Raw genomic sequence first — 14120 nt, forward strand, 5'->3', positions numbered from 1 at the left:
TTCTGTAGTATTTCTTACAATTATTTAATAATTTTTCATTAAGTACTCTTATTTTTCTTAAGTATAATCATACATGCAAATAATATTTATATCTATCTTTTCAATATTTATTATGTTATATTTTATTACAAAAACTGCCAAAGCAACATGAACTAACGGGGAATAAGAATATTTTTGCTGTCTTATTTTTTCATAAGAAAATACCTGGCATTTTTCCACTTGGCACATACATTTGGTTATAAATAGGGATCGATTCCATAAGCCTTTATCTGCAATTCAAAAATCCGAGCAGCTTTGAAACTGAGCAGTTTTTCCTAAGTTTGGGGTCTTAAGATATTGGATTAAAAAATCTGTTATAAACTGATTATTTATTCATTTAATTCATATTGTATAGTCATATATTTTGCTGTAGATATATTGAAGTGAATTGAAGTGAAAGTCACTCAGTCATGTCCAACTTTTTGTGACCCCATGGACTGTACAATCCATGGAATTCTTCAGGCCAGAATACTGGAGTGGGTAGCTGTAGCTGTTCTCTTCTCTAGGGAATCTTCCCAACCCAGGGATCAAATCCACGTCTCCCGCATTGCAGGCAGATTCTCTACCAGCTGAGCCACCAGGAAAGTGTAGATATATTGATGCATTTGATTACAGAACTCTTTGGAAGTGATAGGAAACATATGGTGTCTGCAGCATATTATCTTTCTAAAACCTGAAAAGTTCAAGAGTCCCATTTGTTTTGAATGAAGAAATTTAAACCTGTACCTTTTTTTTTTAATCTTAAAGATGCATCCCCTTTATCCTCATGAGTGTTTATCAAATGGATTTCATAGTAAATATATATTGGGACTTCTCTGGTGGCTCAGAGGTAAAGAATCTACTTGCCAGTGCAGGAGACATGAGTTTGATCCCGGATCCGGAAGATTCCACTGGCCACAGAGCAACTAAGCCCCTGCACCACAACTATGGAGCCCACGCTCTAGAACCTGCGCTCCTCTATGAGAGAAGCTCCTGCAGTGAGCAGCCTGAGCGCAACTAGAGAGTAGCTCCCGCTCACTGCAGAAGTCCACACAGCAATGAAGACCCAACACAATCCTAAATAAATAAATAAATAACATTATTTTTTAAAAATAGTACATATATTGAAATGATTATGGCTGTTTTATTTAATCTATTGGTGTGGTCTGTTGGCTGCTAATAATCACCAAAGGCAAACTGACATCAACTTCTAAATCTTAATGAGGTTTGCAAATATTGCTCATTTAAATAATACTACCATATCAACCAAATCAATGCTAATTCAAGCTACTGGTTTTGACAGTTTTTCAACTAACAGCATGGCAATAAGCATGGCAATAATATTTATGTGTATGCATATTTTTATTTATTCAAAATGGGGTTTAATACAATGTCTATGGCACTCAAAATTAGGTTTTCCTTTTAAGAGTATTTGCAGATGTTCTTTTTCTCCTCACTGCTGCATCATGTTCTTGCGATTACTTCCTCTTGACTTTCTCAGCATTTTTTCTGTTCCTGGAGAACTGAGTCTTGTTCCTATCATGGAGTTAGTCAGGCTTATGGATGGCACACTAAACCAGACAATGATAACTGTCCAATCATACTTATTTTTTCCTGATTATTCAAACATTGGGAACTGCTTCCTCCCAATTACTTAAAAGAATCTCTCAAACTCAGAATCTCAAAGACCCTTCTCTTAATCTCAAATGTTCCCACTAATAATTCTTCTCTAGTTTCAACAGGCTGAAATTCAACAAATATTTCTTGAACCCTAGCTAACATTTTTTTGAGAAAAACTATGTTCCAGGTGTTGTTCTAAGAAACTCCCATCCATATATTTAATCTTCACAATTCTGTGAGATGGATATTAGAATCATTTCCATTTTACAGGTAAGAAAAAACAGGCAGAGAGATGTTAAATAATTTTTTCAAGTCACATAGTTGAAAACAAGCAGTGTGATGATGGAGACCACATTATTAATCTCTACTTACACTGTTTCCTAAGGACTGAGATTGTGACAAAACTTTTCACAAATTTTGTTTTATTTAATCCTCAAAACATCTGTAAAATATGTTATTATCATTTTATGGCAAATCAACTAATATATTTAAAAAAATCCTTATTAAACAGCATATAAATTATAAACATTGAACTAAAACCCAGAAACTCTCAATTCAGTGCTCCTTCTATGACATCATGGAATTATTAATAAGAGATGTCACCCTTCTGAGTTCAGAAGATAAAGGAAGAAATTTTGTGACATTGTTGAGACCCTATCACGTTCCAAGCATTGTCTATATGTCATGACATTTATTTCTCTTAACAACTTTGTGAGGTGTATTATTCTCATTTTTTAGGTTAGGAATCTAAAGCTCACAAAGTTTAAGTAAATTGCCCAAGATTACATACTTGAGCTAGGATATAAGCCCAGACTGGCCTGGCCTAAAGCCAAAGCAGGAAAGTGGCAGGATAGAAAGAGGGAAGGGAGAGCAAGGGGAGAAGCTACGAGGTTGTAGGAGTACTGTGAACACCGTCTGCTATTCCAATAAACTTTTCTGATACACTTCTTTTTCTTGTTAAACACGCCCTTTTCCTGTCTGCTATCCCAGTCTCTCTCTTTTGCTTTTTTTTTTTTTTCCTTGTATCTCTGCTGGTCTCTTGGGCTCTGGCTTTAAAGTCACCCCAAACATCAGAAGGAGGAGGGCAAAATGGAGACTACAAGAGGGAGGTGCAAGAGAAAAGAAGCTTCCCTGGTGTGGACGTGCTCTCTGACCATGGGAGGAAGAGAAGGTGGAGGCTCTGCAGCATCTTTCTTTGTCCTGATGCTTTAATTTTCCTTCATATATGCTCTTTAAGTGGTTTCCTAGCCAGCTGGTCATCTTGGGAAGACACTGAGTCAAAGACATCTGAATAAAGTAAGTGGATTTTGTTATCTGCTTTATTCCTCTTTAGTGGTCAAGTCTCCCATGTTTTCTTTCTACTCAATACATCCATCTTCCTAGTTGCCTCTACATCTAATAAAACCCAAACCCTTATCAGCATTTCTCACATCTGGTCCATTCTGATACTTAGTTAGACCAATGTAATTCTCTTTATCTTTTCCACACATAGCTGGTCTTTGTATTTGTTCACACTCTGCCTAGCCTTCCTATAGCTTTTATGATCTCTCATTCCTAATTCTTTCTATATTATACTTATTTTCACCTAATCTTCTCTCATTGGATCTCTTATCCATATAGCACATTTATTTTACCTAAATACCATCCTTTTTATCAACAGAAGGTCCAATTTCTCTGCTCTTAATCGAACTTCCTTATATTCTATCTTGTCCCTGTAGATCTACTCATTCTTCTATATTCAATGTCTGTTTTCATTACATGTTATTCCAATTCTGTCAAATTTTCTGGTAATTCATTTAAATTCTCTATTCAATCATTTCCATCCATTTTGTTTCTTTATGTTTGATTTCTATCATTTCCAATTCATCTTTCTACCCGTTTCTTTCCTTTCTCCATTTTCCCCTCCATCCACATGTCCATACAACCATTATAATACCTTTACTATTTAGTTCTTAAGCAGACCCTAAAATAAGAATCACTGTCAAAATAAGAGACAAAAATACCTGCAAATAATCTTTATCGATAGAAATACAGGTAGTTTTGAAAGATGACAATTGAGAAACTAAAACGTGAAGGTAAATAATGCCTAGGAACAGTTTATTTTTCTTTTCTTTCTTTTTTTGCTCCTGTGAACAATTTTAACAGAGAAGAATATATGCAAATCACAGAATTAGAGAGAATAGCACAATGTGTTTAGAAAAATAAAAATAGTTTTCAATGACATTACTGCAGGACAGTTAAAGGAAATACATTTTGACACATTATTGAGGGATTTTGTATGTTTTCCCCAAAATCAAATGCTCTCGGAATGAGATGTCTATATAAAGTTTCACTCTAGAAACAAGTAGAAATTAGTTTGATAAGAGTTGAGGTTGGAGGAAAAAAGACCAGGTAATAGGAAAGGACTAAGGAGAAGGCAGTAGAAATGGGACAAATTTAGGAGATAATAAAAGAGGAAGCTTACATAAAACTTCAATTTGTTATGGGGTTGGGGTGGGTAGAATAGGTATAGAAGATTTAGGACTCTTCCAGATCTCTGGTATGGTACATACTGCAGAGAAACTAATATCATTCATTGTGATAGAGGAAGAATAGACTTAGGAAAAATTTTCTAGACATGTTATGCTTGAGGGGCCTATGTGACATCAGGGGAATTATATTCACTCTTTACTATACCATTAAGGAGATATGTGGCCACTTTGGCATGTGGTTCCTCTTTTATTTTATATCTACCTAAGCAGTAGCAGCACTGACATGACTAGTAAAAGTGATACATGGGCTTTCCCAGGCTCTGATATTAGAGAAATAGTAATGAGAGGAACCTTAACGAAGCAGTGAAAAAGAAAAGAAAGAAAGGACAACTAATGGGTCTATGAGGAGATGCCACAAGAGTCAAGATTTGAAAGTTAAGTAAGAATTAGGTGATACCTTAAGTGCTGTATGCCAAGAGCTGCAGGGTATAAGAAACAGTGCAGGCTGTGACAAGAGATAACACCTTGTTTGGTGACACCTTGTTAAACAGCTTGAACTTGATTGTGTAGACAATGTGGTACTATGGAAGGTTTTAAGCAGGGGAAAGAAATGCTCAGATTTAAGCTTTAGGGGAGAGACTATAGGCAGTAAGGTCAATTAGGAGCCTAATCAATAACCTCAGATATGCAGATGACACCACCCTTATGGCAGAAAGTGAAGAGGAACTAAAGAGTCTCTTGATGAAAGTGAAAGAGAAGAGTGAAAAAGTTGGCTTAAAGCTCAACATTCAGAAAACTAAGATCATGGCATCTGGTCCCATCACTTCATGGGAAATAAATGGGGAAACAGTGGAAACAGTGTCAGAGTTTATTTCTTGGGGCTCCAAAATCACTGCGGATGCTGAATGCAGCCATGAAATTAAAAGGGGTTTGGTCCTTGGAAGGAAAGTTATGACCAACCTAGACAGCATATTAAAAAGCAGAGACATTACTTTGCCAACAAAGGTCCATCTAGTCAAGGCTATGATTTTTCCCATGGTCATGTATGGATGTGAGAGTTGGACTGTGAAGAAAGCTGATCGCTGAAGAATTGATGCTTTTGAACTGTGGTGTTGGAGAAGACTCTTGAGAGTCCCTTGGACTGCAAGGAGATTCAACCAGTCCATTCTAAAGGAGATCAGTCCTGGGTGTTCATTGGAAGGACTGATGCTAAAGCTGAAACTCCAATACTTTGGCCACTTCATGTGAAGAGTTGACTCACTGGAAAAGACTCTGATGCTGGGAGGGACTGGGGGCAGGAGGAGAAGGGGACGACAGAGAATGAGATGGCTGGATGGCATCACCGACTCGATGGAGGTGGGTTTGAGTGAACTCCGGGAGTTGGTGATGGACAGGGAGGCCTGGTGTGCTGTGATTCATGGGGTCGCAAGGAGTTGGACACAATTGAGCGACTGAACTGAACTGAACTGAATCTTATTAATTTATTTGCTTATTTTCAAATGTGCAGAGCATCAAAGGTGAAGACAGAAGAGATTAACAGATACACAGGAATATCTAAGGCCAAAAGCGTCAAATGCAAAGTTAATCGCACATTAGGTGGGTATTAAGAATAAAGGATCAAAATTAAGGTTCTGATGACAATTATAATATTGAAGTTCCCATTTATGAAGCTAGTATATAATATGAGAATAGGTGTGGCAGATTAAACTTTCAGGAATGAGAAGATGAAGACATGTCTCTACCACCAGATTATGAGCTCCTTGAAGACTAGGTACATGTCTTATTTACCTTTTCTCTACCACAACTCAAGAAAGTCCTTTGTTAGCAAAAGCGAGAAGGACTGAGAGCTTTCACAGTTATAGGGACTTCCAGACTGTGAACCTGAACAGAAGCATAGAAAGAGCTGTCCCTGAAAATGGTAACTCGGGTCCAGTACAAGCTGAAGTTAAGAGGGCAGCAGGGGAATGTAATGTGTCTGAGAGGAAGTCTCCTGGAACAGAAGTTAAAAGCTTGAGAGAATCAGATAGTGTAGTGGAAGTTCATAGACTAGCCGAAGGTTTTCTGGAATCCAAGAAAAGGTCATCAGAAGATGAGAATGAAAATAAAGTGGAGTCACGGAAGAAAGGAGGATTTGAAGGAGGAGGATTCCTCGGAAGAAAGAAAGTCCCTCACTTGGCATCTTCACCAAGTACGTCTGATGGAGGAACTGACTCACCTGGTACAGCATCCCCGTCTCCTACAAAGACTGCTCCCTCTCCTTGGCACAAAAAAAGTGATTCTTCAGGTCAAGAGTACAGCTTGTGACAACTCAGCAATGTGAGTAGTAGTTTCATTATTCAGAAGAGAGTTAAACTCTACTGGATTTCAATTAGCTTTTACACCAAAACTTTACAAATTAAGATTGGACTTCATTTAGTATCTTTCTGACAGAATTACCTGGGTTAAGGAGATAAAATAACCATATCTCATCTGATCTTTTGGAAAATTTTTTTAGTTTTACAGGCACATTTAATAGATCATTTGTAAAGAAAGAGTCCATTTCCATGTTTATCTACTCTGGATTTTGGAAGCATAGTATTAAAACCATGTCTCAATAAGATGGTGCCCATTATAGATGACCATCCCCTTATAGTGTGAGAATCAATAGACTGTATTCCTTATGCTGATTTTGCCTGAGCTTTGTCTTGCAATGTTATGCTAAACGAATTCCATAATTCTCTTTGGAACTTAATCTCCCAACCCTAACTGTGACTGCAGAGTGGTTTACCAGGTATTTAATGAGGTGCTATGTTTGTGAAAAAATATGTAATTCAGAAACACTATTGAATACCAGATTGCTCTGTGTAGTACTAAGTCCTTTAGGATAATTTTAATTGTGGTCATTTTCTGATTCTCATTGTTGGAGTTAAGTCTTAGCAAGCATTACCAATATTAAATGTCGGAGCAACTGTTTGAACAGATGAAATAAAGACAGTTTTGAGTGCCCAGAAAGGAAAACTATCAGTTACTAGTTTGCCTTATTTGAGGAGCCACCATATTTTTTTGTGTTAATAATGAAGATTAATTAAGTTTAACAAAATGGCCACACTCTAATTTAAGAGACTGCACTTCTGAATTTTGGTTAAAGGTTTTGGCTGCTATAGAAATTTTATTTTAAATATAAGAACAAAAAAATCTTTTGTACTTTGCTTTAATTGAAATGATTTCCAAATTTCTGCAAGTAAGGTAATTGTAAATTTAAAGCATTAAGCATTTATTGATGAATAATGTATATATTCCCATTCTGAGAAATATAAATGGGTCAAGTTAAAATAAACCCTTTAAAATTTATTATATTGCCAGTGGTTTGATAGACATTCTCTTGTACTTATTTATCAAGTAAGGCAAATAAAAATGATTAAGACTAGGTGTTTTCAGTTATTTAAGAAATGGTAATCCTGTTTAAGAGCTTCCCTGGTGGCTCAGATGGTCAAGCATCTGCCTGCAACACGGGAGACCCGGGTTCGATCCCTGGGTTGGGAAGATCTCCTGGAGAAGGGAATGGCAACCCACTCCACTACTCTTGCCTGGAGAATTCCCACGGACGGAGGAGCCTGGTAGGCTACAGTCCATGGGGTCGCAAAGAGTCGGACACGACTGAGCGACTTCAAGTCAAGTCAAGTCAAGTCTACCACAACTCAGCCTATAGTCTGGTAAGTATTTGATTCACCAATACTTTTGAAATAAATGGTCGGTGTGGATGGTAAGAATGGGAGTGATGGGAAATGTAAGCCAGGGATATGACATTTTGTAATTGCATTAAAGAACCCATCCCAGTATTCTTGCCTAGAAAACTCCATGGACAGAGGAGCCTGACGAGTGGCTCAAATACTGAGAAATGCTCTAGTACTGCTCACAAAACATAAAGAAAAGAGAAACTCCGGTATAAACTTATTTGCAGTTTTGATGTTTTCAGATTCCATATAAAACAGAGACACAGTATTTGTCTTTCTCTCTCTGATTTATTTTACTTACTATAATGCCTTTAAGATATAAATTATTTCTTCAACACAGAGTCATGATCCAGCTCATAGACAAATTCTCACTTCAGGGCAGCTAAGACTCTTAATATTTTTGGTTTAGATCTATGTTTTTCAGGGACCAACTGGTGCTTATCAATCCATGCTTCTCTAAGGGCCAGAATATACTCCCATCCTATTCCAATACAAGCTAGTTTATTTTTGTCTACTTTTGTCTTAGCTCATTTCCAGATTACAGAGGAAAGCAATGGCTTCAGTTCAGTGATGAATTACATGCACTACTCACATTGCATTCTGCCACTATAAACCCAGCGAGAGAAAGACTGAGTTTCTGCTGCTGCCTCCTGAACACACTCTATTCTTCCCTGAAAAGCAATGGGCATGACCAACCCCATGGAGAGGAAGAACCAGAGTGGGAGAGTGAGTGAGTTTGTGTTGCTGGGCTTCCCCGCTCCGGTACCACTGCGGGCACTATTATTTGCCCTTTCTCTGTTAGCCTATGTGTTGGTGCTGACTGAGAACATACTCATCACTGTGGCAATCAGGAACCACCCCAGCCTCCACAAACCCATGTATTTCTTTCTGGCGAATATGTCTTTCCTGGAGATTTGGTACGTGACAGTCACTATTCCCAAGATGCTAGCTGGTTTTGTTGGGTCCAAGCGGGGCCATGGACAGCTAATCTCCTTTGAGGGCTGCATGACACAGCTCTACTTTTTCCTGGGCCTGGGCTGCACTGAGTGTGTCCTCCTCGCAGTTATGGCTTATGATCGCTATGTGGCCATCTGCCATCCTCTCCACTACCCTGTCATTGTCAGTGGCCAGCTGTGTGTGCAGCTGGCAGCTGGCTCCTGGGCTGGAGGTTTTGGCATTTCCATGGTCAAAGTTTTTCTCATTTCTCGCCTCTCTTACTGTGGCCCCAACATCATCAACCACTTTTTCTGTGATGTCTCTCCATTGCTCAACCTTTCGTGCACTGACATGTCCACAGCAGAGCTTACAGACTTCGTCCTGGCCATTTTTATCCTATTGGGGCCACTCTCTGTCACTGGAGCCTCCTACATGGCCATCACCAGTGCTGTGATGCGCATTCCCTCAGCTGCTGGGCGCCATAAAGCCTTTTCCACCTGTGCCTCTCACCTGACTGTGGTGGTCATCTTCTACGCAGCCAGTATCTTCATCTACGCCCGCCCAAAGGCACTCTCAGCTTTTGACACCAACAAGCTGGTGTCTGTACTTTACACTGTCATTGTACCACTGCTCAACCCCATCATTTACTGCCTGCGCAACCAAGAAGTAAAGAGAGCCTTACGCCATACTCTACACCTGCACCAGGGTCATGACGCTAACTAAGCCTGGGAAAGCTAGCACAAGTAGAAGGGAGGTATTAAATCTTAGATAAATAACTGGGTTTCCCTGGTGGTTCAGCGGTAAAAATTCCACCTACAATGCAGGAGACCGCCTGCAGGGCAGGAGAAGTGGTTTGATCCGTGGGTTGGGAAGATCCCCTGGAGGAGGAAATGGCAACCCCTTCCAGTATTCTGCCTGGAGAATCCCATGGACAGAGAAGCCTGGTGGGCTATACAGTCCATGGGGTCACAAGAGTGAGACAAGACTTAGTGACTAAACCACCACCACCAGTGCTCTTAAACTTAGGATCTATGTCTTCTAAGAAGTGCAGAGGAGCTCTTAGAGCCTAAATTAGGGACTAGAGTTTCCAAGGCACCACAGAGGAACTAATTCAGGACAAGGAAATGTGGTGAATTATAAGCTGCTGCTGCTGCTAAGTCGTTTCAGTCGTGTCCGACTCTGTGCGACACAATAGACGGCAGCCCACCAGACTCCCCTGTCCCTGGGATTCTCCAGGCAAGAATACTGGAGTGGGTTGCCATTTCCTTCTCCATAATTACAAGCTAGAAGTTGGATTTCTTCAAGACAAGGTCTTAACATACAGGCTAGAACTTGATCTCTTGTTGTCTGCTCTACTATAATTTACATAGAACAGGTCCATGAAGCTTGTATCCTGGTGGGGTGGAAAGCGATGACTATGAGCATAAAACATGACTGAACTCCAATATTTAAGGCAAAAAAAAATGCAAAACTAGCATCTATCTAAGTGGCTCTTCCTGGGTTCGTTACTGAATTTTAGTTCTGAGACAGAAGATACAAAAAAGGGAAGCAGAAGGAGAAAAGTCATTCAAGGAAGCATAGGCTTCATTATGGAAAAGCATCAGGAGACTTCTGAATGAGACCTCTTCTAGCTGGAGGATACCGATTGTAGCCCATGAAGTAGTGGGATAATAACTGATCATTCTAGTGTGAATTACAAGGCAGGGAGACAGAAAACTGATTTTTTGTATTGGCAATATATCACACCTTGGACTACAGGGGTTCAGAGCTTCATTTCCTGATTTATCAAGGTCAGTGCCCACACTGAACTAGTGACTGGGTTTAGTTATTTATTTAATACTCAGTAATTAGACTATAAGCTCCAAGGAACCAGAGATCATATTTGTTTGTTCATCATTTTATTAGCAGGGCTCAGAATAGTGTTTAGCACATGATAGCTATAAAGAAATATAGTAAAGGAATATAATTTGGAGCCATGTAGGTAAAGCATGTGTGTAACATCTATAGGTAGTTTTCGAAGGTTTCAGAAACTAAACCTTGTACATCTTGCTAGGATACAAGTAGGTACAAAGTGGCACAGCCTTGCTGGAAGAAAAGTTGGCAATATGTATCATAAATGCTAAAAATATTGAAAACATTTGAAACACAAATATTTGATTAAGAAATGTCAAATTTCTTAATAGTAAATACAGACACTTGTATTTACTATAAGAAAAATATGGAAATATACTGAACCTCCACAGAAGACTGATTAATTAGTTTTTTTTTAAATTTATTTTATTGGAAGCAAATTACCTTACATTAATATATTGGTTGGTTTTGCCATACATTGACATGAATCCGCCCCGGGTGTACATGTGGTCTCCCTCCCGAACCCCCCTCCCACCTCCCTCCTCCCCATATCCTCCCTCCATGTCATCCCCTCCATGTGCACCAGCCCCAAGCATCCTGTATCATGTGTCGAACCTGGACTGGTCACTTATGATAATATACATGCTACAATGCCGTTCTGATTAATTAGTTTTTAGTCTATACATTAAGTGAAATATCATGCAGACATTAAAATATTATAAATAGAGGTAATGAAAGAAAAATATTCTTAATATAATAAATGCAAATATTAGGTTATGAATAGTATCAAAATACTACACTGTACAAAATAACATCAGTCTTATTTGTTCATTTATTTAAATACGACTAGAAGGAATTTGACTGAAATATTGGCAGTACTATGCAATGAACCCCTTGTTCTTATAAACTGCATTCTGGGCAAAGGTATTATTACCAGCATATTTATTTAAATAAACATTTATTGGCCAATAAAATATGCAACTTTATTTATCTGGACAGAGAGATGGTTAGAGAGTATGTCAGTGTGATTTTTGGAAATGTAACTCCTTACAATCACCCAAGACTCAGAACAATAGGCTACTTCTCTCTGCAAGTGTAGGGGCCTTGTGTTGTTGCAATTTACTTTCCTATATTTGTCTACAGCTTAATAAAGCATATGAAAAGCTATAATCTATATAAAAATATTGAATCACTGTATTGTATACCTGAAACAAATATAATATTGTAAATCAACTATATTTTGATTTTTAAAAGTATATGAAAGGCTACTAGCAATGTTATTATTAGGCATTATTAGCTAGTCTCTACTTATTAAAATTTTTAATGTAATATTCACATCTATTTGTGCCAAAACAGTTACATAAACTTATAAGTGTCTTGCTATGACAATTGATAAATGATTGGATATGCAGTTCACCAAAAATCTATCTTCTGCCTCTGCCATCGAATAAGGATCTGAAATTGGTTAGTGGTCTGGGAAGGGAATGTCCTCTTCTGGGCATCAATAGTGTAGCTATTTTATGAGCCTCCTTATCAGTGAACTCCAATTAGCTGGAAGTAAACACCCGTGATGTTGATTTCCTTTATTGTGCTTTTCTTTCTCTTCCAAGCTTTTGACGATAAAGTGTGTGTGTGTTTTTAAATTTTTTTAGTTTAAAAAAATACCTCTAATTCTGACTTCAAAATCTGAAACCAAATACTTCAGGTGTAGGAAACAAGTTTAGCACAATCTCCTGCACTTATTTATCTTTCGATTACAAAACTGAGATGTTTGAGTCAATGTTAACTGTGGTGGGACTGACACTCCTCCTGACTTGGACTATATGTTCACAGTCATCTTATCCTCATGACTGATATTGAATTTGATATTTCAAACCTAAGATTTTCCAATGAACTATTAATTATCAGATAAGTATTCTTCATCATCCATTGATGTAATTATTTGTCCATAAACCTAGATAGAGGACTTTAAAAAAATTCTTATTACATTTGATCCTATTTCTTTTAAATCATCTTTATAATTGCAGATTTTTCAAAATATTGATAAATAATGTGGCTCTTTTGTAACTTCCTTTGGTCAGGATATTGTCTGGGGGAAGTCTCCAGTTACCTTCATCATTATAGGAAATAGGAGTTCTGGATCCAGACAGGATCTTTCAGATAGGAGAGATATTGAGAGTGGCCAGAGGCAACAAATATCTACACAGCAAGTGAGGATCAACACAGACAGCTTTTGTCCTCAAAAATGTCTACTGGTTCCCATCAATTTTGAATAAACTCCTTCTATAGTACTAAATATCCTATCCTGCTACATTAAGAATCCCTTAGAGTTGTGAAATTCAAGTAAAGACTAAAACTATCAAATCCTGGGGACTAAAAGGACACCTCAAAGGAATGTGATATCTCAGGTTGGATCCTGGAATGTAAAAAGAATATGGAAAACCCCGTAAAGTATGAATAAAACCTGGAGTTTAGTAAGCAAAAAAAATGTACAAGTCTTACTTTCTTAGTTTTGAAAGAGTACACTGTAAGGTCAGGTGATAATATTAGGAGAAACAAACTAGTAAAATATGAGAAGTCTCTTTAAAACTTTTCTGCAAATCCAACATTATTCCAAAATAAAAAGTTTACTTAAAAAGGAATACATTATCAGTCTTTTTATACTAAATAATTGAATAGGATTCAGTTGATTTCAGTGAATCCATATTAACTTTTCCACAATTTTTTTGATTTTTAAATTCTCATTAAGTTCATGCATTGATGCTGTTTTAATTTAGTTGATTGATAAGGGAGACTTAAAATAAAGTATAAATGACATTATTTTTGCTTTATATATTTAGCAGCTCTAACCTGGCTCTTTCAGTTGTCACTATTTGCAGCAGGCAAGCAGAGAAGAGAGAGGGCTTATAGCACAGATGCTTTCATTTTTTCTTATACTCATTCCTTAGGAGGATAATACCTTCCTGATTTTCATGTTCCATAGTCTTATTTCTTGAACACCAGTGATCTAGATTTCTAGAATAGTGCCAACTCACCTTTGTCCCCTTTAGACAAAGAGTATGAATGGATGGAGTATGGGAAGGGCTAGGCCCAGCCTTAGTTCTTTTTAAAGAGCAAAACAGGTATTTCTATTGGACTTCCTGATATAGAAGGTAGTGTGGTATGAGCAGATAGTATAAATGATAAATAATAAAACTAATTTTTATTTGAAATAAAATGCTGATACTGCTCAGTGAGTCGTTTAAAAACAAACTCTTGTCTGACTGTGTTACTGGGCAAAAACAAAGTTAAACTACAAACATCCATCATTTTCGACTTGTATTTGGAGATAGGTAGGAAGACACTCTGGAGTAGGAAATGGCAACTGACTCCAGTATTCTTGTCTGGAAAATCCCATGGACAGAAGAGTCTGGCAGCCTGTGGCCCATGGGGTTGCAAAGAGTCAGATATGACTGCGCGTCTGGGCACAGGAAGACATTACTGTACTTAGTTTGTAATTAAGGGAAACTGA

At 37.8% G+C, this 14120-nt stretch overlaps 1 protein-coding gene across 1 annotated transcript; it reads left to right on the top strand.

The window, feature by feature from the left end:
* Positions 1–8503: 8503 nt before the first annotated feature.
* On the top strand, positions 8504–9481 carry LOC129553831 (olfactory receptor 6A2). Its single transcript, XM_055422538.2, has one exon. It carries the CDS (start codon positions 8504–8506, stop codon positions 9479–9481), a length of 978 nt encoding a protein of 325 aa, XP_055278513.2.
* Positions 9482–14120: the final 4639 nt, after the last annotated feature.

This window comes from Moschus berezovskii, chromosome 14, assembly GCF_049115385.1.
Source record: "Moschus berezovskii isolate FMDL1 chromosome 14, NW_MosBer_1.0, whole genome shotgun sequence".
NCBI classification, from domain to species: Eukaryota; Metazoa; Chordata; class Mammalia; order Artiodactyla; family Moschidae; genus Moschus; species Moschus berezovskii.